This window comes from Zalophus californianus, chromosome 5, assembly GCF_009762305.2.
Source record: "Zalophus californianus isolate mZalCal1 chromosome 5, mZalCal1.pri.v2, whole genome shotgun sequence".
NCBI classification, from domain to species: Eukaryota; Metazoa; Chordata; class Mammalia; order Carnivora; family Otariidae; genus Zalophus; species Zalophus californianus.
In genome coordinates, this window is record NC_045599.1 from 17851928 (window position 1) to 17876925 (window position 24998).

The 24998-nt window shown below is 42.6% G+C and overlaps 1 protein-coding gene across 8 annotated transcripts in view; it reads left to right on the plus strand.

The window, feature by feature from the left end:
- Window positions 1–24998, plus strand: part of SNX24 (sorting nexin 24) — a 154928-nt gene that overhangs the window by 127687 nt on the left and 2243 nt on the right. For 6 of the 8 annotated variants that reach the window (XM_027606581.2, XM_027606579.2, XM_027606582.2 and 3 more), the window contains 3 exons: window positions 18129–18223; window positions 19596–19628; window positions 20168–20232. In XM_027606581.2, the coding sequence (XP_027462382.1) occupies window positions 18129–18223; window positions 19596–19628; window positions 20168–20232 (193 nt within the window). Of the gene's footprint in view, window positions 1–18128; window positions 18224–19595; window positions 19629–20167; window positions 20309–24998 lie in introns of all 8 variants that reach the window. The other 2 variants (XM_027606580.2, XM_027606583.2) reach the window with 1 other exon arrangement.

The following is a 24998-nucleotide window of genomic DNA, read 5'->3' on the forward strand; positions in this document are numbered from 1 at the left end:
CTCAAGATTGCTGTAGCAAGTAGCTGTTTTCCTTCTCCAAAAATGAGGACGTGGTGGGCTGTGTTAAAAAGAAAATTAGAAGATATTTGGAATTACAACTATAGTTTTTTGCACTTGTCATGATAGATTAAAAAATTAAAGACAAATTAAGCTTGTTCATTTTCAACCTACCCTTTCCCATTAAAACGTGTACTGAACAAGACTGTTTCCCATTTCCCTTTTTATCCCTATCAATGTTCAGCTTATAATGAGCTGTAATAAAGGGGTCAGAAGGGTCTCATTTGAGTAGCAGGGTAAATCTGAAACACCAAATGGCAGCATCACTGGTCTGTTTGGCTTATTTTTCACAGATGAGCAGTCGCTTATCTTGTTGGTAGTTTGTAAGGCACCTCATCCAGTCTCAGGACGTTCTTTGTTTATTTCCCTCTGTCATCCTCCTTGGTTGAATCTTGCTTATACATTAAGCCGCACTGTGGCTGTCCTGGGCCCACCTCTAGCCGGAGGTTGAAGGGGGAGCAGCTGACCCTTGAAGGATCAGACAGTTGTGGAAGAAAGAACCGAACCACAAGACCCCTTAAAAGAGAGCACAGCCAGGAGTTAGTGCAAGACCTGGATCCTCGGCTCATCCACCCCCAAGGGCCGACTGTCCACCTTGGAGGATCTGGGCTTGGTGTTGCTGAGAAGGGAAGCAAGCCATTTAACATCTCAGCTTTCTCATCCACAAAATACTTTTGATCTGTCGACCTCAAAGGTGGTAGTGAGGATTAAAGTGACCTAGGATATGTGGAGCCACTTGGCAAGCCATTAAACCTTACGCAAATATTGGATATTGCTGTTTTTTCTCAGCAAATGCCTTATTTAATTTCCTACCTATTGATAAATCCTCGTTGCAACATTCTGTAGCAAGTGGACCTCCAGCTGCTTTTGGTAATATACTTCCCGCAGAGGTACTGGTTACCTCCAGCAAGCACAACATTCCTGGCCGGCTCCTGTGACAAAGTTTCTCTTTATAGTAAGCCAAACTTTGCCTTCTCAGTATTTACCTTTGCTGACTCGTATTGGGCCTCATGCATCCAAAGCCGGGTCCTGGATGTAGAGGTAAAAGGTGAATGAATGAGACAGACCCCTTTGGAGCTGGAGTGGAGTGGTCGAAAGCCAAGTAAACATTTAAATGAAATAATTGCAAGTGCTGTACAGGAAACACCTTAAGGGAGCCAGAAGAAAGTTATCAGAGAGGGAGTGCTTGCGTTTGGGTGGTCTGGGAGCACACCTCCAGGGACACTTCAGACTGAGGAGCTTTGGGGCGCCTGGGTGGTACAGTCAGTTAAGTGTTCACTCATGATTTCAGAGTGGTGGGATCGAGCCCCACTTTGGGCTCCGTGTTCAGTGCAGAGTGCTTGAGACTCTCTGTCTCCCTCTGCCCCCCCCCCAATAAATAAATAAATCTGTTTAAAAAAAGACTGAGGCTCGTTAATCTTGTTGAGCATGCGCACAGGGCCGAGGGACCAGCCCGGGCAGGGGCTGTGGGCGGAAGGGGCAAAGACACATTTGTGGCTCTAGTGACCCCGGTGGCTGTAGCTTTATGAGTGAGTGGCAGAGGAGCTCCAGATGATGCTAATGAAAGGCTGGATGTGGAGCCAAGGGAAAGGAAGCTTTCAGCTTTGGCAGCTGGGTGGATGGTGCTCCATCCAAATGCTGAGGTGAGGAAGGGGGGGATGGCAGTTGGGGGTGGGGGTGTTCTTTTTTTTTTTTTTTTTTTTTGGTAAGGAAATACCAAGTTCTGCTTTGGACCTTTTGAATCGAGGATGTCTGTTAAGAAATTCAAGCAGAGATGTTAAGTAGGTATTTAGTTCCAGGAGAGAGGGCCAGCCTGGAGAAGTGAATTTGCACCTCATCTCCATAAGGGTCTTAATATCCGTGGCAGTTGGGACTGCTTAGTTAGGGGGAGAGTGTGGGGAAAGCAGAGGCTGCTGGCTAAGCTCTGAAAAATCCCAACATTTTGAGGTCAGGTAGAAAAGGAAGAAGCAACAAAAGAGGATAAAAATAAAATAGGAGAAACACCGGAGGAGTTGCCCAAACAAGAAAAGTGGGTGAGTGGTTGGTGGAGTGCTGGCTGCCCAGAAGTTGAGTGAGGTTGGGACAAAGGTGGCCGTTGAATTTAGCAACGGGGTAGAGATCTGTGATCTTGACAAATGGAGAGTGGTAGAAGCCAAAGCCAGTTTGTAGAGGGTGAAGTAGTGGATGGACCGAGATAAGAAGGGGAAGCAACATCTGCAGAACGTTCTTGAGAACTTTGGCCATGAAAAGAAGCAGAGAAATAAGCTATATCCTCTGAGGGGGGTTTTATGGTTTGTTTTTGTCCTGTTGTTTTAAAATGAGATACTAGAGTATGTTTTACATTCAGATAGGAATGATTCAGCAGAGATGATAGAAGGATGGATAGATGGGTGGATGGATGGAAGGAAGGAAGGAAGGAAGGAAGGAATTAGATCCCAAATATGCAGAGAAGGGCTGTAACTAAAGAAGCAAATGCTTGAGAAAATCAAGAAGTGGGCTGAGAGCCAGAGCATAACTAGAGGAAATGACCTCTGATTTCAGAAGGGGCACCTTTTCCATTAACACAAGGAAGAAAGAGAGTTTGATGGAAGAGAAATGTAGATAGAGTAGGTAGGGTGAAGATAAAGGACATCAACTCTGGTGGCTTCTGAATTCCCATCCAAGCCTGCATGAAGAACGGTTATCAGCTGAGAGGGAGGGTAGAGGAAAGGCTCAGGGAGATTCAAAGAGAAGAGAACATGTGAAATGGGTAAAGGTGGTTCTTCCAGAGCAGTGGTTCTCAAAGTCCTGCTTCCGGTTGGCAGCTTCAGCATCACCTGGGAATGGGGAAGCTTTTTTGAAATGTGAATTCTGAATGCTCACCCCTAAACCTACTGGATCAGAGAGTCTAGAGGTGGGACCCAGCAATCTTTGTTTTAACAAGCCTTTGAGGTGTCTACTGCTGGCTGAAATTTGGGAACCACTGTTCTAGAGAAAGGTAGCAAGACCATATTCTACGGGTAAGAGCTTAAATTTAAAGTGAAAACAACTTGTTGGTATTGTGTGGTTTTCTTGCAGTGTTCAGCAACTGGGTTGAGGCATGGGTAAGAGATGCTAGGATTCAACCAGAACTGTGGTGTCCTGAGTACAACAGAAGGAGGGGGAGTCATGGGGTTGGAGGTGTTTTAGGGAACTGATCATGATGGTAGATCATGGAATCTTAAGCTGGACAAGGAGGGCAGAAAAGTCAGAGGGGGCTGATGGAAGTGAGAAAGTCCAGGTCAATGGATTAGAGGTCCCACACATAGTAGAGGGGCGACTCCATTGCAAGAAAGGGCTCTGTATAGCAGCGCGAGGTCGTGCGTGAGCTTACTGGCCCATAGAGATAATGCTTTGAAGATCTGACTAAATGAGTTCTGCATAGAAATCATAGAAAGTCCTTAGAACAAATACTTGGCCTGTGTGTGTGCATGCATTAAGAGGCCAGGAAGTTACAACATAGTTGGATTACATACAAAGCACAAGCTTTTTAAAATAATAACACAAGTAAAACTGTGTTAGAAAATGTTTCCTTTCTTTAAATCAGTGATTTCAATTATTCGGCTTCTGTAAGTCTTTTAGATTTCCCAGGTCCAATTCCAACAGGGGGGAGGGGGTTCTCACTGCACACACACTAAGCAATTCTCAGATATCAGCAGGTGTCCTGCAATCCAACTCAGTTCTGACACTACCTCCCGAGGGATGCCATCAGATCCCACAGATTCTGTCCTACAAGACTACTCCCCACCCTGTACTTCAGACATCAGTTAAAGCTCTTACCTGTACTCAGTGGCTGGCTACAGATTGGCGGTTCCAAGGACCTCCTCCTTAGGTTCACTTAATTTGCTACAGTGGCTCAGAGAACTCAGGGAAACACTTACTTACATTTCCTAGCTGCTTAGAGGATATGATAAGGGCTACCCATCAACAGTCAGATGAAGAGATATGTAGGGCTAGATCTCAAACAAAGAAGCTTCTGTCCTCTTCAGCTTGGGGCCCAGCTCAGCAGCACATGGAAGTGTTCTGGTACTCCTTTTGGTACTCCCAAAAGGACTGTAAAGCTGTCCTCTTGGGTTTTATGGGGCTTCATTACATAGTCATAATTGACTAAGTCATTGGCCATTGGCTCATTTAATCTCCAGCCTCTCTTCCCTTCCAGGAGATTGAAGGATGGGACTGAAAGTCCCAACCCTCCGATCGTGTGGTTGGTCTTCCCGGCAACTAGCCGCCGACCTTGGGTGGGTCCAAAATTCACCTTCATTAATAACAAGACACCCATTTCAACTTTATGGCTCTGAAGCATTTTCAGGAACTATGGATAAAAACCAAATATATCTAAGAAATATATAGTCATCTAAAGTAGGAGTATGAGATGAATATATATATATATATATACATTATGTATATATTAAATCTATACTTCTTATAAATCATTATATCACAGTCAGAATGTATATTTCTTATAAATCATTACATCACCAATTGTTTTTGTTTCTCTTATGCTCCTACTCCTACTACTACTAAGGAAAATAATAATAAATACTAATATTTATTAGGTCCTTATGGTATATCAGGTACTGCAGCAGTTTCTTTATGGGCATGAGTCTTATTTCGTCATGACTACAAGGTTTGTGACAGAGACTATCATTGACCCTCTTGAAGTACAGAGAACCCAAGAAACTTGCCTACTATGAATTTTAAGCAATTTAGGTAGATTACATGTTTAGAAGTGCATACAGTCCTTGTAAACTGAAACTACCTCGCTTTCACTTCTCAGTAGTAACTGTGAAATAATGGGTGTAGTTTTCCCTTGATCATTGGCTGTCCCCCCAGGTGATCACCCCTAGCTGAACCTTGTGGAAACACATCCAAAAGATTTTTTTTTTTTTTTTTTACAGAAAAAACTGGGAGCTTGCCTGTCAGCTGCTCCCAGGTACCTCCCTGGCTCCTTTTCGAGGAAACCTTTGGGACAGGCCAGGGGTGAGGGTTGTGGGGTAGACCACAGCCTGGGAGGGTCGGTCCGGTTGACTAGTGTGCTTAGTGCATAGGACTAAGAAGGTATCTAGGTTGTCTCCATTGGTCCCTCTATTGTATTTGTGTTCCCCTCCCTACCATTGTGTTTCTCCTCTTGCATCTCTACCTACCCCACTGATGTCTGGCTCCTCAGCAGCCTGTGTATCAGGGACAAGCCATGGGCAGGGAGAAGAAATGAATGCAAAAGTGTTATTTTGGACACCAGAGAAATATCTTTCAAGCTTCTTCTTCCTCTTCTTTTTAGAAAAAATAAAGTAGTGTTTCTCCCTCAAACTTAGCTAAGATCTTGAAGATATACACTGCTTGAAGATGTATATAGTCATTTTAACTTGCTAGAGTATTAGTGTAAACCTTTACTATCTTCCTTTAATTGCTCTTAATAGAAAGCTATTAAAAGATCATAAAATTTGTGATTAAAAGGACCTGTTTAAGTAGAACTGTATTTTCTTCCACCAGCCGATGCTAAATTATTCCCTGTGGCTCATTCTGCAGTGATTTGGACAATCCTTTGTAAAATAAGTTTAATGAAACACTTTCCATTTCCACAGGGATAGTGTCTATGATTTGTTTAATAGACCCAATTTAGTAGGATATTTTTCTGGATAATCAGCTTACATTTTTCTTTGTTTAGTTTCATCTCATTAGGTGTATGCTTGATTTCTTCCATGTTCCATAATATGTGTTCTTGGCACCTGCTGTGTTAGGTGGACAAGTTTTTCATATATTGGTCCTTTTCTTGCTTTTTATAGATTGTGCAATATATGCGTGAGCCTAATTGCTTTTTCATTTTTCATAGGCTATTCTTTATGGTATGGACTTCTCTAAAGTCGTAAGTTAAAAACAGAATATCGGGGTCACTTGGTTGTTTCTCCTCCCTTCTTTCCTTCCTTTTCTACTCAGTACTGGAGTAATAAATTAAAGGTAGAATAGCAGAGTTGGGTTTTTTTTTCTTCTCTTCTCTTTCTCCTTTAAAATAGTCTACCCAGGACTCTGTTCTATGAGCCAAAAATAGGACTTTATGATCAGTAGAAGCAAGAGGTTTATATCTGTTCTACCGCAGATATCAGCCCAAATAAAAGGGCTGAACTAAAAGTGGGGTTTATCTTTCTCAAGCATATTATTTCTGAAGCACCACTAGTGGTAGATAACTGTGGGTTTGGGTTCAGTGGCTCAAGATTATCAGGGGTTGGATCTCTTTGATTCTTTTGGCCTCTCATGATCGTAAGACGGCAGCTGAGCTCAGAGATCACGGTTGCGTTTCAGGCAAGAAGAGAGTGGGAGCAGGTAGAGAGATGAGCAAAAAGATGAGGGAGAGTCAGCGGAAACTGCCCATTCGCTTTTGGGCACCTCTTTGGATCTTTCCCATCCGCAACTTCTACTGACATCTTAGTGGCCATATCTGTGTCTCATGGCAAGGCATTTTGGAAAATGTTGGGGGCAGGGGTGTTGTGATGGTTTGTTCTTATTGTTGTTTGCTTCTATAACCTTGGCCAACCACCCCCCCCTCCCCGAACAAAACTGACGTTCCATTAATAAGGAAGAAGGGAAGAATGGATCTTGGGTAGCAACTGACAGTCTGAACCACGGCTTCCATTGGCAGACGACTGAGCAGAGATTTCATGTTTCTGCCTAAGTGTAGAGTAGCTTTCCGTGCAGTCGTTCTGTTCCTACTTCCTGGGGATCCCTGGGAGTTTATCAGGAAATGCCTGCTCTAATGTGAAAAATTCCAGGAAGGGGTCCGTGTTCGTTGTTGAGTGTGAGTCCCTGAATAAACATCTGTAACGTAGTTCCAAGATACGGGAGCATTTCTCTCGGTGTTAGATTTAGGAGAAGGGTTAGAATAGATAAGTTCTTTCCGTGGACTCAAGACCGGGGTCTTAACTTGGACGTCCTGTGAATGATTAACAGCCATGTACACATAGGCCTACTTTCTCCTCTTGTTACTGTATTCCGTCCTCCTTGGTGTCGTCCTGCTGGGCTACTGTTAACCCCCCCGTGTGGTTTAGGTGAATAGTTGGATTGACAGCATTTTTTGTCGTTGTTGCAGCCAGGAGGTCAAGGGCCAGTTTCCCCCTTTCCTTATTATTTGCTGCCTAGATGTGTTTTTAACTTGAGACCTCGGAACTGTCTCCACAAGGGCCACTTTCCATTGCTTGTGTCATTTCTCCAAGGACTCATTCCTGCATCTTGAAGTGGTCTCTGCCCACTCTCTAGGCTCTTCCTGCTCAGTCCCATGCACCATGCGCTCCGCTCATCCACCGGTCTGAAATTCCCGTAAAATACTCACTGTAACACAATTACTGTAGCATTTAAACAGGAGATTCAATGCAGTATACTGACAATTTGACAAATATAAAATGGTATTAGGGGTCTTCGTGTAAACACACAAACCAAAAGAAGATATTTGCCCGGTACCCTATGTCTTCACTGCTGTGTCGCAAGAACGTGTAGGCCTAGGAATCCCTAATTGATCTGACTATACCACATGAAACCCGCAGTGTACAGTACGTGAAGAAGGAGAATGCTAAATAAATCAGAGGGGTAAACTAGGCGGTGGGAGGGACATTGAAGGGACTTGAGAGAGCAGATTGTTTTCAAGCGCTTTAAACACTTTAAAAACATCAATTCATCAACATGCAGAGGCTATGCTAATTGTAAATCTTTCATTAAAAACCAGTCTCCTGAGGCTGTCTCCAGCCAACATCTTACAGCCACAGTTCTGATTACTATTTCTTCCTTAAATAATAAGATCACCTTTCCATAAGCATATCCTATGATTTGTATTTAAATGAGTGTTGTACCCCCCCACCCCCATTATTTGAATTCCTAAATCAGTTTTGGTTTGCTTTGTAATACACTGTTTTATTCAAATGTGTTCATAACTTTTGTGGTCTTAACTTTTGTCTTAGAGATAAGAAGTTAGTTTATAATTGCTTTTAGAATTTGTTTTATTTGTTTGTTTTATTTTGTTTTTATTGGATCATCAGGGAAATGCCTCATAAACTTCTGGTGTTACCTGTAATCTGTCATTGAGTCACATTGTTATTCAACATATAATTAGGTAATTGGATCAAAAGTACATAAAATGTGGCTTTAAAGTATTTCAACCAGTCAAAAAAGAATGGAGTTGGTCAGAGATTGTCAAATAGGTTTTGAAGTGGGGCGCCTGGGTGGCTCAGTTGGTTAAGCGACTGCCTTCGGCTCAGGTCATGATCCTGGAGTCCCGGGATCGAGTCCCACATCGGGCTCCCTGCACAGCAGGGAGTCTGCTTCTCCCTCTGACCCTCTTCCCTCTCGTGCTCTCTATCCCTCATTCTCTCTCTCTCAAATAAATAAAAAAAAAAAAAAAAAAAAAAAAAAAATAGGTTTTGAAGTGTTATGAGGCCAGATCCTTTTGGATTATGCTTTTGTTTTTTTCAAGTTTTGTTTGTTTGTTGTTGTTACTGTTGTTTAAATATAGGGCAGAGGGGGCGCCTGGGTGGCTCAGTTGGTTAAGCGACTGCCTTCGGCTCAGGTCATGATCCTGGAGTCCCAGGATCGAGTCCCACATCGCGCTCCCTGCTCAGCAGGGAGTCTGCTTCTCCCTCTGACCCTCTTCCCTCTCATGCTCTCTATCTCTCATTCTCTCTCTCTCAAATAAATAAATAAATAAATCTTTTAAAAAAAATTTTTTTAAAAAATTAAAAAAAAATAAATATAGGGCAGAGGTTAATGGAATTTATTGCCTTCTTAGAGTTTTTATATACTTAGTTGAGATGTTAAGATACGTGTAAAATCCAAAGAAAATCAGGAATGTATTTTAAGAAAGTCTATTTCATTGGCTCCTTTAAATTTATCTATGGGATAAATTAAATTTATAAATATAGTGAGAAAACATATATTGGGAAAGATTAGGATTCCAGTTGAATTCACTAAGAAAAAAAAAATTCACTAAGAAAAGAACCACACAGTGCTGTTGTACATGCAGTAAATATTTATGGAATGAATGAATGAATGGAGACATCAGTTGAGCAGTAGTTTTGGAGCTGGAGAACTGATCCTGACTGTCCCTCTGCTCTCTGAGAAACCTTGCACAGGTGTTTAGCCTTTGTGAGCCCCTGATTTTTCATCGATAGAATTTGGATAATGGTAGTGTCTCACAGTATTGTGAAAATCAAGTAAGATAGGGAGCTTGGCACAGAGTAGGCATTAAATAAATATTATTGTAGTTTTAAACCACCTTGGAAATTTCCTTATTTGGTAGGTTAAAATTCTTGAAAGTTAATATGACTCAGAACACGATTAATCATCACAGCACATGAAAGGATTCTGTTTTGTCATAAAGGTAACTTAGTCTGTACTGAGGGTTTGGGGAAAGTTTCCTACGGGAATGCTTGAGCTGAGACTTGAAGGCCAGGTAGGAGTGAGCCAGTTGGAAAGAGGTGGGAAGGGCATTTCCAGTACTGGAGCCACACTCTTAGTGAAAGATAAGCTAAGTAGACTATTTCAAAAGTGGTGTTTGGATAGATTGTTTCTCACCCCCTCTTATATATAGTTAGGGGCAGGTTCCCCTGGCCCAGGATCCTTACCATGAAAAATATTTGAGCATAATGCTCCAGTATATGTACATTTAATAATAACTTACATGCCTGTGCTACTATATGAAAGTGTACATCAAAAACTAGAAAGGATAGATTTCTTTATTTTTTAACTTAAAATAAATAGAAATTCTAATACCTGTTTTCCTGAATCATAGTTGGTGATTTTCCTTAATTTCCCATATTCCTCTAACCTACTTTAGAGACCGCTGGCCTAGGAAAAATGTACTGAGCATGGGCAGAAGTTTTCCTCATGCTTCCCAGCCATGTTTTATGGGAGTTTAAGGTTTATATTTTCAGTATCCGCAGGGTCTCATAACTCCTTATCTAAAAGAGTTTACATAATCATTGGCTCACTGCTGACTGTATCCCGGAGATCCTAGTCGGGGATCTGTTTCCTAGGAGCAGAAACAGAACCACTCAGAAAGGATATACCTTGAACCTGGCCTGACCTGTCCCACAGGTAAAGCCCTGCTGAGATGAGCTCATGAACCAAAACCACAGAACACAGAAGAAAATAAACAGCCATGAGTGAGAGTCAATGGACACATAACAGCAGGATTAAACCCCAAGAATTTCAAGGAAAGGACAATTTGATGAAAACCAAAAATAAAAATGGGTGACATAATGGAAGGCATAAGAAAAGAGCGAGCATCAAAGAAAAACAGACCAGGCAGATGTGGAAAAGAACCAGTAGAAATGAAAATATAGTCATTAACATTAACTCGATAGCTTGATTAAGGAGTGGTTTAGAGACAGCAAGAGAGAGAGGATTTAATGCATGGTCACTGGGTGTGAGGGGCAGTATTGCTGTTTCAGTCATAGTCAACATATCAGTCAGATCGTGTCATGTGTACCTAGATCCCCTACTTACCACTTACCGCTAACACTGCTCACTAGACCCCTAAATCCACGGAGGAGAAAGAGCAAAATCCTTGAAGTGATCCAGAAGCCCCACCCAGCCTCTCCAGCCCAGGTTCATTGTCTTCTAAGGCACAGCCACACTGGCCATGGTATTCTTAATACCACCAATGCTTCTATCTTTGAGCCTCCTGTGCTGTGTGTCTGAAATATCTCATTCCCTCTACCCATCAGCTCATTCTTCCTCCAGCTCCAGTATCACCTTGCCAGGGAAGCAGTCCTTCACCCCAGGGGTTCATAAGGGGGCTTCGTTACTAACAGTTAAAACAGCTGGCTACTTGCCTGCAAAGTCCTGGTTTCAGTTTGTAATCCCACATTCATGGCTGTGATTATTTGAACACCATTCATTTTCCTCACTGGACTATACGTCCTAGGTGGGCAGAACCATGGTTGTTTGGCCAGCCATCGTGCCAGTGGTTGGACATAGTAGGTGTGAGATAAATATTCCAGAAATACCCAGAACATAAATTTTGATATTAAAATAGCTCAAGAGATGGTTGATGTTTCAATTTCTCTTGTTCCACAATCAGTTTTGTCTTTTTAGCTATATTATCAGAAACAGTATTTCTTCTTTCAAATCTGCCTTAAGCTATATTACAGTATTTCTTTTCACAGATTTTTTTTTTTTTTAAGATTTTATTTATTTATTTGACAGAGAGAGACATAGCGAGAGCAGAAACACAAGCAGGGGGAGTGGGAGAGGGAGAAGCAGGCTTCCCGCAGAGCAAGGAGCCCGATGTGGGACTCAATCCCAGGACCCTGGGATCATGACCTGAGCCGAAGGCAGACGCTTAACGACTGAGCCACCCAGACGAGCCACCCAGGCGCCCTCACAGATTTTTTTTTTTTCTCTTTAGCATTTTAAAAAGGCCCTTGTCAGCAATCAGCTTTTAGTGCACGTCCTCAGACTCTTGCAAGATAGTCCATAAAGCCCTTTGAAACCATAGCAGTTGAATTCTTTGAATAGTGCAATGTTTTCCAGGCACAGAGTTAGGTGTGTCTTGAGAATGGTGTCATGCCCAAAAGGAAGGATGCGTGGTACGGTGGGTTCTTCCGACGCACATCTGATTTGTAATTTTTAGGTGGTCATCTGACTTTTTTAAAGTGCTCCTTTGATAACCTTACTGTTGTGGCTCATTTTGCGAAATTGTGAGCAAGTGCTGGGGTGTGGGTGAGCAGAAGCCTGAGGACTGCGTAGGTTCTGTGCGCTGGGAGGCTTCCATCCCTGAGGACAGGGACACTGCCGCCCACTTACTGCGGTGAGGACACATTGATTTTTCTCCCTCTCTGTTTTTCGCTGCACCTCTGAAGTAGGTATGCTATGAAGCGTCTTTCCTAGTGGGCAGAGGAAAAACCGTCATGAACTTTGTCACCCCAGCAATTGGGCATTTCAAACCCAACTAGATGGAAGGGGAGAACGGGGCTTTAAAGACTCCTGAAAACCACCCAACTTAGTTCAGCCTCCTGGCTGTTGTGGCTGAGAGGTTCCCTGCAGTTTGTAACAAATCCTGATAGACAATGGGGCAGAAATGTGCGGGGTTTTTTTTCTTTCTTTCTTTACTGTTTTGAGGAGAGAATAAAAGGATCAAATCGGTGAAAACAATGCAGCTTTGTGCAGCAATCTGGGAAGGTTAGCAAAGTGGTCTTGTCCAAGTTTTCAACAAGATGTTCCGTTCCTGTTATAATTGGCTGCTGGGTAGGTTTGGATGTAACTAGAATGCCAGTGTTCGATTTCACCGTGTCCTCGGTGGAGACGTGTCACCGTTTATGCTCGCCTTAGTGACAATTTTCTAAAATGGAAACTCGTGGGAAATCATTACAGTGTTTATATGTCTCCCTTGTCGGACGGCGTTATCCTGTGATATTTTACCAGTGTTTTCCACTGCATGATGGCATCTAGCGAAGGTTAAGGCAGAACAGGTCCCTCTGTAATTTTGTGACCGCATTTTACTTACTGAAGAAGAAAAGATAACTGACAATTAAGTATTTGGGATGTCACAGAAAGAACATGTGCAACTAATCAATGTTATCCTTTGGGAACATGATTTTATAAAGCTGATAAGGTAGAAAAATCGGGATTTTGTGATTTGTGTTACATGATGATAATTGCACCTTTTCAATAAAAAAGACAGATTTCTCGAGTAAACACTGAGCTTTCAGGGGATGCTGGTAGAAATGCTGTTGTTTTTCTGCCCCCATCCAGGCAATTTTTTTTTTAAATGCTTTTGTAGACCAGGAGATTTTTTTTTCCCCCATTCTTTTAGAGTGATGTTTCTGAAGGAATATCTGGTGTGTTTTAAGGAAAGTCATTTATTATCCTGAAAGCAAGTAACACTGTGTAAAGAATAATAATTATTATTTCTTGCTTCTTACAGTTCCCCAGTTTTAATGTTTATCAGAGTTGAATACAGTAATAGCAGTCTGTTACATAGTATGTCACACACTTGTTACAGTTCTTTATTTAACCCCATTTCTTATGTGCATCTTAATAATAACCTGCTTTTTAGTCTACATTACTTCCAAGTGATAAATTGCATGGAAATTTCTTTGATGCATTCTTCTGTTAATTCTCTAGCTTCTCCCATGTGCATGTGTATCAAAGAGCAACTAAAAGACATTCAGAGCCCAGGCTTTTCTAGAAGCTTTTGCAATGCAGGCTTTTCCCATACATGGGCCACTTTTGCTTGTTGTTTTTTTTTTTTTTTTTTGCACTGGCTTCAATTAGAGGTAGACACCTTCTCTGCTGGTTAGGACAGTCCTTTCTTACTGTTCCAACAGCTTTGAAAATCTCTACCCTCCTTAAAAAAACATTAGTTAGGGACTCCTGGGTGGCTCAGTCCTTAAGCGTCTGCCTTCAGCTCAGGTCATGATCCCAGGGTCCTGGGATCGAGCCCCGCATCGGGCTCCCTGCTCTGCAGGAAACCTGCTTCTCCCTCTCCCACTCCCCCTGCTTGTGTTCCCACTCTCGCTGTCTCTCTCTGTCAAATAAAGAAATAAAATCTTAAAAAAAAAAAAATTTAGTTAACTAAACAATCAGACTCCTGGGCCCTACAACACCTCATTCCATGCTCAGTACCTGCTATTGGGTGACCTTCTGATAGAAACTATTTTGAATCTTCTGTTCATTTTCATTGCTCCCCTGTAGGCCTTTCTGCATTTATTCTTATTTCTCTTTCTTTGGGGGCTAGATAATATTGCATTAAGTGGAGCCAAGAGGATCGCTCAGCTCAGTTTTTTAAACCTTCTGGAAACAACACTTCTTGCTGACCTACCACTTGAAACCAACAGCACTTGTATATAAACAGCTAGTCTTCATCCTACATCTGGGTACTTAATTCTGCCTCATGTAGTATTTGACTCAGTCCTTATACCTGTAAAATTTAATTTAATGGGATTTTTTTCTGATTTTTTTCTCTAATTTGTCATATTCATTATGAATTCTGATGTTTTACTCTATAAATTGGTTGCCCAGCCATGTGTCCAAAGTTGGACCTAGGGTCGGGACTCTACCATCAGAGTTATTAGTTAATTGATTAGATAGTCTGGGACCCATCATAGCCCTCCGTTTCAAAATGCTCCTCTCCTAACAAATGTAGGGTTCTCGTGCCTCCTTGGCTGGACTCTGACCCAGCAGAGTTTAAATAAGAGTTTAAATAATATTTTCCTCCATGTTTTGCTAACTTTGGGAACCATCAACCCTACAGGTTGTTAAATTCTAGAATTTCATATGGGAGGCACAGAAGCCATGAATATGATTGACTGTCTAAATTCAGTGCAGTAGTAGATTTTGACCTACCAGAAAGAATCCTGCAGCCCTGTAGACTCCCTGCCAGACAAATATTCTCAAGCACAGCCCAGAGCTGAAAGCACTAATGAATTCCAATCCCAAGGCAGCACACACTCCGGAGGGGTTGTAATTGACCAAGAGGTAGAAAACTAAAACGGGAAGGCCGGCCCATCCTTTGGGGAGCTGGTATGTGAGGGCTTCAGGCACCAGGCCAAATGAAGACTGTCCCCAGCAGCATCACTGCCACATTGGAGCTAAAAGCATGTGTCCTTGGTGGGGCTGTCAGGGGCCTCAAACCCCCTGCCACTGTCAGCACAATTATATATGGATGCATATTTTTCAGCAAGCGAGATGCTCCGCTTTTATCCATTTTTCAAAGGGATCCATGAATCATAGAGGGTTAAGAAGCCCTGTTTGCTGGATGGACAATAATCCAAACTTCCAAAACCGATAAAATAGGCTGTTGGGGATGGATAGAACGAAGAGATTGTAAGGAAACAGTGAACATTTATTGAATGCTAATTGTGCACCAGAGACTCTTGAGGACATCATCTTACCCTCACACTAACCCCATGAGGTAGCCAGGGGGTGTTGGAACTCAGCCCTGGCTCCAAATCTCCATACTTCCTACCACACGGTCTTGCCTCTAAAAAATGGAAATGACTAACCATTGAAGATTAATCAAAAATCATGGTAAGCAAGCTAAAACAATGGGGAAATATGGATTTGATATTCAAGATGTAATTTATATCTATTTTTATATATTTATATAAAAATTTTTTATTATATGTTTAAATACATTTATTTACTTGTTGAATAAAGTTGGATAGTTAGACCAGACAGGGGTGCCAAGAAGGTGGAATGGACCAGGGCTCAGCTTTAAAAAGGAGGGATCTTGAGTGAAAGCTTCTCAAGAAACAGGAGAAGATGGGGCACCCGGGTGGCTCAGTCGGGTGAGCCACCCGGGTGATCATTACAACCGTCTGCCTTCCGCTCAGGTCATGATCCCAGGGTCCTGGGATCGAGCCCCGTGTCAGTCTCCCTGCTCGGTGGGGAGCCTGCTTCTCCCTCTCCTCCCCGCTCATGCTCTCTGTCACTCTCTCTGTCTCTCTCAAATAAATAAATAAAATCTTAAAAAAAGAAAGAAAGAAAGAAACAGGAGAAGATGTAAATGGAACAGACCCACATCACTTTTGGGTTTCTCAGGGAGTGAGATCATGTGTGTATGAACCAAAAGATTTGACTAAACTAATTTAATTTCTCTTGTACATCTCTGTACTAATCAATGACAGTCATTTCTCTGGTACATATTAAATTAGGTAAATTCTACCATATGACACTCTAGCTCTGGACTTAAGTATGAATGATTTTCTTACAAGCCTTCTTAGCAGAGTTTAGGAAATCTTGCCACATGTAACTGAATGCTTAACTACCCCCCCCCACCAACGCCACTTTCTTTTCAACTGTAAGTCCTGAAATCCATATTGGTGACTCTTTTATGAAAAATATTTGAGAATTTTCAGGGAACGTTTAACAAAAATGCTCACAAATTTCTGGAGTTTTCTGTATTCCTTTTTTTTTTTTTGGCCAGTATATCTTACCTTAAAAAATGTGATCATCCATTTGGAGTGCTCTGTTTGGGGAGGCTGGACAGGATTAATTCCCGTCCTGGTGTTGCAGTGTAAACAGCTTTTTGCCTGTCTTTTGTCATTAATGATCATGCTGTAGCTGTAGCCAGTGCATTGTAAGCCAATCTGTCAAGGCAAATAAACAATTCACCTTGTTAAAATTCCCTAAATCTTGCATTAATAAAACCAAACTAACCCCCTGAACACTCAAGAGATGTCTTCCTCCATACTGCAGTGATGGATGACATGTCTAAAAATCCTGGAAATTAAGTAGTTCAGGTCATTAAAAGTGTCCCACACTTGTTATTGATTTAATTTATTTTAAAAGGTGGGGGTGGAGATAAGAGTGTTAACCCCCACCACCACCGTTTTTGTTTTTGTTTTTGTTTTTTTAATCTGAAAGCTACCACTTGTACACATAATTAAAACTATTGCCTGGGTGAACAGCTCTGTATTTGTTACAACATCAGGCTTTATTATTTAAATAGGTATTGTGTCATTCTCTTAAACAGATATCTAGAAACATGGAGATAATCATTACAACTTATTTTATGGCAAAAATTCCCTGGAGCTTCATATATACAATGATCCTTACAACCTTTGAGTTCTGGGCACTGAAATAATGACCTTATGGGCACCCCCAAAATTTCCCTGAGTAGATGAAAATTTAGAAGGTCATTGAAAATAGTAGTGAAAGCATGCCTCTGGGAAGAGGAGCTTTTTTCTATTTTATGCATTTTTTGTTTTCCTACTTTCTGTTTACTTTCCTTAAGCCTCAGTGGGTACAAGCAGCTCTGTAAGGAATAGGAAGAGACTAAGGCAGGGCTGGGTTTCCAGAGGCCTCCTCTCGAGGAACTGAACAGCAGGAGGGTTGAGTGCTGGTGTAGCTCAGGGCTCAGCCTGCTTTGCTCATTCCATTCATATGTCCTGAACTGGGTAACTGTTTTAAAACTCTGCTAGAAATGGGACCACTCAGTATGTAAATTAGGACAAAAAGCAATAGGTTATATAGAATTAATATTTCAAAATATACATCATTTGACCTTTTGTCATTTGTGCCTTATGCATCACATTGCATAGCTATTCCTCATCAGCCATGTGGGTGATACTTCACCATCCCTCCTCATTGTTCTTTAAACAACATGTGGGAGGAGGACCATGGTAAATGATAAAAATGACCTTTGAAAATAATTCTCTTACTTTCAGAGATTATCATACAATCTTTGATGTTTTTTCCATGGTCTTTGTAAACAAAAGGAGGGGGGAGGGTGGTGGGAAAGAGGGGCAACTGTTTAATCAGTTCATACACTGTGGCCCTCTTTTTTATAAAAATAGATACCCACGAAAATGCACTCTCTCGTTCTCCATTAGATTTCACCTTGCACTTGCGTAATTTGGATAGCCGAGAAAGGACATGGTTATGCCATTATGCCAGCTCTTTAGCAGAGCTCCCTAAATGGAAGAACCGTATAGATTTTTTTTTTTTTTTTAGTATATACACTGATTTACACTTAGTGGTAAAGTTGTTACTGACCCTTTAAGTGGAGCTGTCCAAATGGCCATAAATGTCAGTTGATCCTAATGCCGAAAGAGGTGATAGCTGAGGGATCTTGGCTAAATCTTCCAGTTAAAAAAGCCATGTAGTATTTTCTAAACAGTAGTGGTCTCTTGTAGACACACACATACACACATGCCCAGACCACTTTATCACCCAGTAAGGAAAATTTGATGTACATATCTTAGCAGAATTATTGAGGCTCCCAGGTTTTTAAAATACTCTAATCAGAATCTCCATGAAGGCAAGAGTTCTGTCTACCTGGTGGCCCGCTGTCTGCCCCCCTCGTCAGCATCTGACGTGTCGTAGATGCTCCATAAATGCTGGTTGGGTGAGAGATAGATAAAATGGAGTATTTGGTGACACTGAAGAGCATGCCTGTCCCCTGAATTCTTGGTGGGTGAAATAGGGACCACCCCACCCCTTACAGATTGTGAAGAATGATGCTGGTAAGAACTTAGATGGGCGGTCATGACTTTTTGACGTAGTTCATTTGATTATTGATTGCCTAGTAAATTTCACTTTCTAAGTTCTCTTTTCTCCTTTCGCAGGCTGTCATTTTGGAAAATGAAGAGCTTCCCAAACTCTTCCTTGATTTCCTAAATGTGCGACACTTGCCCTCGCTACCAAAGGCAGAGAGTTGTGGGTAAGGAGTGTTGTTCACCTATCGGACATGTATTTGAAGCTACTCTGCAGTCACTTGTTGGCCTAACCAATAACCCCAGTGGTGCTGGAAGGGTCAGCCTGGCCACACCCATTCTCTGTGCTAGGACAGCACTCACTGGCCCCCTGCATGTGGTCAAAGGAATTCCTCTGCAGTCCTCATCCCTATATTGCGGCCAAATGACCAAGGCTCAGTAACTCAGGTTTAGACTTACGGAATTGCCTTTTTAAAATATGCTGCTTCATGGAGTGATGTTATATCGTGGGAATTATGAATCTAGATAGCCTATTGAGGGACTAACAGATTTATTTGTGGGTACTTGAGCAAAGCTTATATGCCCATGCGTATGCAGTCATATTATCTAAAAGCTGTGAATGACCTTGGAGGTAATTTTAGCCAACTCCCTAATTGTTAACTTGATCAAACTGAGACACAGGAATTAAGTGTCTTTCCCAAAATCTCTCGCCTTGTAGCTGGCAGAGCCCAGGACTTCCCACGTGAGCTCTCTTTCCCTGCTCTCTTGCTGCCTCTCCCACAGGACCTTCTAATGCAGGGCTGTAAATGCCAGTCCCTGTGTACTAAGGAACCAGACATTTGATATCATCAGCAACTGGGAAGTGTTCTTCTGAAGAATGAACTCTGAAGCCACTTGCCCAGCTCTGGGCCCCCGACTTAGGTTGAGCTGGCCTCCAAAGGCCATCAGCAATACCTCTGACATATTAAATCCATTTACAGAGAAACGCATCATTACAAAGTCTCTGCAAACCCACGCAGGAGAAGGGGTTTTGTTCATCCTCTTGTTGCCTCCAGAGCCACCTGAAGGATGCACACTAGCTACAAGACATTCACTCAGACCACACCCAGAGTCGTGTTAAACCCCAGCCATCTTCAGGATGAGAGGCTGCAGATACCAGCTCCCTCACTGGTAGTGTTTGCTCAAGGCCACGCTCCACTCACCCCAGAGAACACAGGTGTTCTCCAAATAATAGGCATTGCCCGTCTGTCCTGTTCTGACTTGAGTGCATTTGCTAGGAGGTTGGGCTCTATACAAGGGTGTTTTTAAGAAGAGATTTTAGGAATGACAGAGTGAAATCTTTTCTCCATTATATAAGCCCAAAAGTAAAACCATAGGGTGTGTAAGTGATCTTCAGGAAAATTGAAGTTCAAGAATATGGTGGTCTTAAGATTCTTTAGAATGAGACATCAGTCATGCTATGACATTGTCAAGACAGCTCTCTCTTCAAAATGTTCCCCAATTCAGAGCTCTAAGAATACTGGCTCTTTTTCCCTTGGTTTGCAGCATCATTTACGCAACTTACATGGTCTTCCTCTTCTTCTTTTAAAAAAATTCTAGATCTTTTGATGAGACGGAATCTGAAGAATCAAGGTAAGAGCTAATACTAGTCAATCAAGAGTTATATAAAACCAAGAATAGGACTATGGTTCTGTTGAGTGTTTAATGACTATGGTATAAGTATATCAAGTCATGATCTTCTTGATAATATTTGTTAGGCAATTAATTTATAAATATTTGATAGGAAGTTAGAGAAGTAACCAGTTATATCTAGGAATGAAGGGATGAGAACCCTACATTGTTTTGTGCAAGTAATAAGAATACTATTTTATCAATAATTGTGCTGTGAGATTAAAAAAAACAAACAAACAAACAAAACCCAGCACTTTTCAGCAATGATTTATCGTATAGATTGTATATCTGTTTCAGATTCCACAAAGAAATGTTGAGAAGGTGAGCGCAGTGCTGGTTCGTTTCCTGTAACTCTGCTCGCTATTAGTCACCCACACGGTTAGATACATAAACCTTGAGATGTCCCCACACAGCAGTTTGATCCCCTCAAAGCTAGTTTGTCGTGTTTTCTGTTTACCGTCGTCCCCTGATGCTGACATGCCTGTTCTTGACCTTTCCAGCAAACTGTCCCACCAGCCGGTACTGCTGTTCCTCAGGGATCCATACGTCTTGCCTGCAGCCGGCGGTAATCAAACCTGTCATCGGCTAACAGCTCTTTACTGATCTGACCCTGCACCACATAAACCACGTTTTTAATACAGGTCTAACAGAGTGACATTGGTCCAGGGCTTAATAATCTGCCAATAAACCAGTGCTCTTGGTGTAAGAGACATTCAGAATTTTAATTGGGGCAGGCCTTTCAGCACGAAATGTAATTTTTCTTTCTACCGTACCAGGCAGTTTTGAATTAGAGTAATAAGGAGGAAAGATATTCATTGTCTTTTCTTTGTTTGTTTTTGGTGGTGTTATATTTTGGTCTCTGCTTGTTTTTATCCAGATGCTAAGGTTTGATTCCAAGACTCTGGTTCTTTTTTTTTTTTGAAATGCTTTTCCCCCCAAAGCGGTGTATGTATATTACATGTATATCTTTACTTCCATTTAGGTTATAGCATTTCAGATGGTCAAATGTGTATTTTTAGGAGTTATATCCTTAAATATAATGAATTTATGCATAAGTGTAATCAATATTTTAGCCTTGGTCCTTTCTTTGTGCCAAGAAATTTAAATTCCTCAGAGTCCCTCCCAAAATGGTCTGCTCTACACCTCTTCATGAGTACATTCTCAGACGTTTTCTCATCTAATATTTTTTAACAGCCCCATTTAATAGGCAGGGCAGGTATCCTCATTGGCTAATGAGAGAATAGGGGCCTGAGGAGGTCCCTGAATTGCCCGGTGTCACATGGCTGATGGGCAGACCCCTTGGTGCCTAATTTCTCCTTGTGTGCTCTTTACGTAGAGTGAATGTTCAGCCCTTGTTCCTGGGAGTAACTAAATAGCATAGCAACTCAATAGCAGTAGATAAATTATCTGTTGAAACCGTTCCTGCATTCTGACAATAAAACCTTATCACCAGCAAGAGGAGGGGACCGTTCTGTGGCAGCAGTGTGTGTCCTGAGATCAGTGACTTAGCTGACAGAGTAAAGAGGGACGGCCAGGACCCAGCCCGGCTCCATGGAAGGACCACTCCTGGAGCCCTGATCCGAGAGAGCCGCCTTTGCTATATAGGAATATGTTCTTATAGTATTTTCCCTATACAGTCCTTTCAGTGGGGAATGATTGCCTTTGTCTAGCATTTGCTTCGTGTTTTAAAAAAAATGCATATTATATTAGTTGACATTAGGTTAACAAAATGTTACAGTTAACAGATACGCATCATGTAATCTAGGCTAGAGGAAATAGGCAGCGTTCTCTAAAGCATTCTTTTTATCTTCTGAACGTGGTTCTACAAGCACTTTTTCCAGGTATTGTGGATGGTCAGAAATTTCGTGCATTGGACCGATGACACTCCTGTGGATGTGTGGAGAATGGAATGATCGTTGTGATCATAGCCAGGGTGCTTAGTGGAAGAGGGAAGATGTTTTATGATCTGTGCACCTGGTTGGGCAACAAAGAACAGGAGGAACTTTGGCAGGGAAAGAACTTCAGGGGCAAATATCTGGAACTAGAGAGGGTAAAAGTGTGTATTGTTGGTAGAACGTTGGCGTGGACGGATGACTTGTGCAAATGGGAGATTGCCATTTGAAGAGGACACGAAATCACAGGTTTTATGGACAGGATGGTACCAGGTACGGGAGGGCCCATCACCGGATCTGTTTTTGTGCAGTTTGGCCAACCCACCTTCATAAATCGGATCCCCGTTATCTTACAAGTATGAGCTGCTGATAGGCTCTTGCAGATCTTTAGCATTTAAATGAGAGATAAATTTTACTGGCCTCACATTTCTATGTTATTTAGGCCTCTTAGCAAAAGTGGAGGGTACTCTTCCAGAGGAGTCTGATGGTGGAAATACCGTCACAGGTGAACTGACAGTCAGACATTATCCTTTTATAAAATGCTAATAATCAGTCTTCTCTGAACATGTGCTTGTTGGCCTCTGTTTGGATTTCTCAGGGGAATGCACAAGAGCTCTTGCCCTGGTCCCCAGCATCTGCAGCATGGCTACACTCTGGATGTTTTTTATCAGCTTTCATCAGACCTTCCATCAGCTTCAGCCACCATCGACCACTCTCCCCTTTCATCCACCGTCTCCCCTGGGCTTTCCCCCTCCCCCACTTTTCTTCCCATCCCCAGCAGCCCACCAGCGGGCTATCATAGACCGTCTTGTCTTTTCCTTTGCTTTCTTTTGGATGATCTCCTTGCTTGTGGTCTAGATGACCTTGTGTATACAGCTGAGACACAGGCTTGGGTTTCCATCCCCACCCTCTCGCTCTGAGCTTTGACCCCTATGAGGCTCTCACGGCCCTCGATGCTCCAGCCCCTGCTCCTGTTTCTAAGAGGAACCCCTCCCATGCTCTGCCGCATGCACCCTGAATTCTTTCCGGGCCTCCTGGGTGTGCAGTCCATTCCCCCACCCCAGGGCACTGTTGTCCCCCCTCCCATCCCCGGGAGCTCTCTTCTTACCCCCACACAGTGCTGTCTCTGCATCTTCCAGGTGCAGCTTGAGAGAGCCTTTGCCTGCTCTGCTCTCAAAGACCCCTCAGGAGTTCCCCCCTCCACCAACCCCATTGCCTTTTTTTTTTTAAGATCCACAGTAAATGTTCACCAAAAAAATGAGCACCAACAAAAAATGACAAGTAAACCTTTCCTAAATCATCCCCTCTCAATGGGAAACAAAGGTGGGGGCAGCATTCAAGCACTAATGGACATTGAATGAAAATCCTACGTATGATGAAGCCGAAATCCAAAGTGTTGAATGGAGTGGAACCAGGGCGCCTGGGTGGCTCAGTTGGTTGGGCGACTGCCTTCGGCTCAGGTCATGATCCTGGAGTCCCGGGATCGAGTCCCCCATCGGGCTCCCTGCTCAGCGGGGAGTCTGCTTCTCCCTCTGACCCTCTTCCCTCTCGTGCTCTCTCTCTCTCATTCTCTCTCTCTCTCAAATAAATAAATAAAATCTTAAAAAAAAAAAAAGAATGGAGTGGAACCGGATGAGGAAAAAAATGACCTCTGATAATCTCCTCGTTGGTCCCTGGTTGGTGGACCTTGTTATAAAACACCTCTGTTCCATTCACTTTGATCAGAGTCCCCCCGTTTGCTTCCTTTACTGTAGTGATCCCACACACTGTTCCCTTTTTCTCTTTCTGTTGTGTTCACCTTCTGAACCTCCAGCCTCTGGCACATGTTCAGCACTTGCTGGACCATGAGCACAGCGCCGTGGCCTGCCATCTTCCCTCTGCTGGGAATGCCCCTCGCCCAGACACCCTGGTGGGTGGCCACTGCACCCTCATTCCCGTGGTGCCTGCCCGCAGAGGTCTTTCCTCGCCTTCCTGTCCCCTCACCCTCAAGCCCTGTGCCCTACTTCAGTTTTCCCCTTCTCTTGATTTATTTTTTTAAAGATTATTTATTTATTTGGGAGACAGAGGGAAAGAGAGCATGCTGAAGCAGGGGGAGGGGCAGAGGGAGAGGGACAGAGAAAGAATCTCAAGCAGACTCTGTGCTGAGCATGGAGCCCGATGGGGGTGCTCCATCTCACAACCTCAGGATCATGACCTGAGCTGTCATCAAGAGTCAGACGCTTAACCGACTGAGCCACCCAGGTGCCCCTCCCCTTGCCTTTAAATCACTGCTTGACCTCTTCAGGTGATGTAGCATTACTCTGAGTAATTAATGGTATTTTCCTTTTTCTGTCCTTTTTGCTGAACTTACTTAAATCCATTTAAGCTGAATATGCTGATGATGGAATTTCACTAACCTTCAAATAAACTTTTATATTTTGGGTGGCAAAGGATAAATGTCCAAATGCTAATAAAGCATGTTGATGTGTTCTGTTTGGGCATTTAATTGAGAATTGATCAATATCTCCATTGATGGCTCTTAGTTTCAGTACACTTCTGTGGGCGGAGAAATACTTTTAGAATTAAAATGAACTTAGCAAAATCATTGCTCTTGTTTGGGTTCAAAATACATAGATTTAAGTCCTATTACAGATTATTAAAGGTATGTTTTATGGAAAATTATGTTATTTCATACTGGATAAAAGCAAACGCTAAGAAATCGAGTGTCATCACCCAAAAGTAATTGAATTGCTCACGTACTGGAGATATTTTTAAAGCGTATTTTGTTGGTGTATTCATTTGCTTGTCTCCCTGACTAGCATGGAAGTTCCCTGGTGTGGGCAGGGACTGTTACTGACTTACATTCCCGGTAATTAGACCATACTTGGTCTAATTACCGTACGTGATGGTAGCCAGTACTTACCGCGTGCCCAGTTCAGGTGCAAGCGCTCTGTTTTACCTCCAGTTTGTACAACAACCTTTCAGGCAGGTACTGTTACGAAATCCCTCGCTCATCACGGGGAACCCACCACCACTTTGAATTTGTCCCCGTGTACCCTGAATGACAGCCAGAGCTATCTTTTCCAAACACGATTCAGTTCTGTGTCACTCTGCTTAAAGTCCTTCAGGAGTTCTCACTACTTTTCAGACAAAGCCAGAATTCCTGGGCTTGCCTGGGCCCTCCGGCCCTCAGGCCTTCCCCTCCCTCCCTGTCTACACTGGCCTCCATTCCAGCCTTTGAACCTTCCTGGCTCCCTCCTCCCGCAGCCTTGCCACCTGGTCTGCTCCTCCAAGAGCCTTTCTGCCCTCCCTTGCGAGTGGCTTTACGTAGTAGGTACTCTATAGAGGTTGGATTAATAAGTGAACATACTAGTTTCTGTCTGAAAGTATTGGACCAACTAATTTCCTTACCTAATAACTATATTTATTGAAAGTGTTGGGCTTTCACGTAAATCCTGGA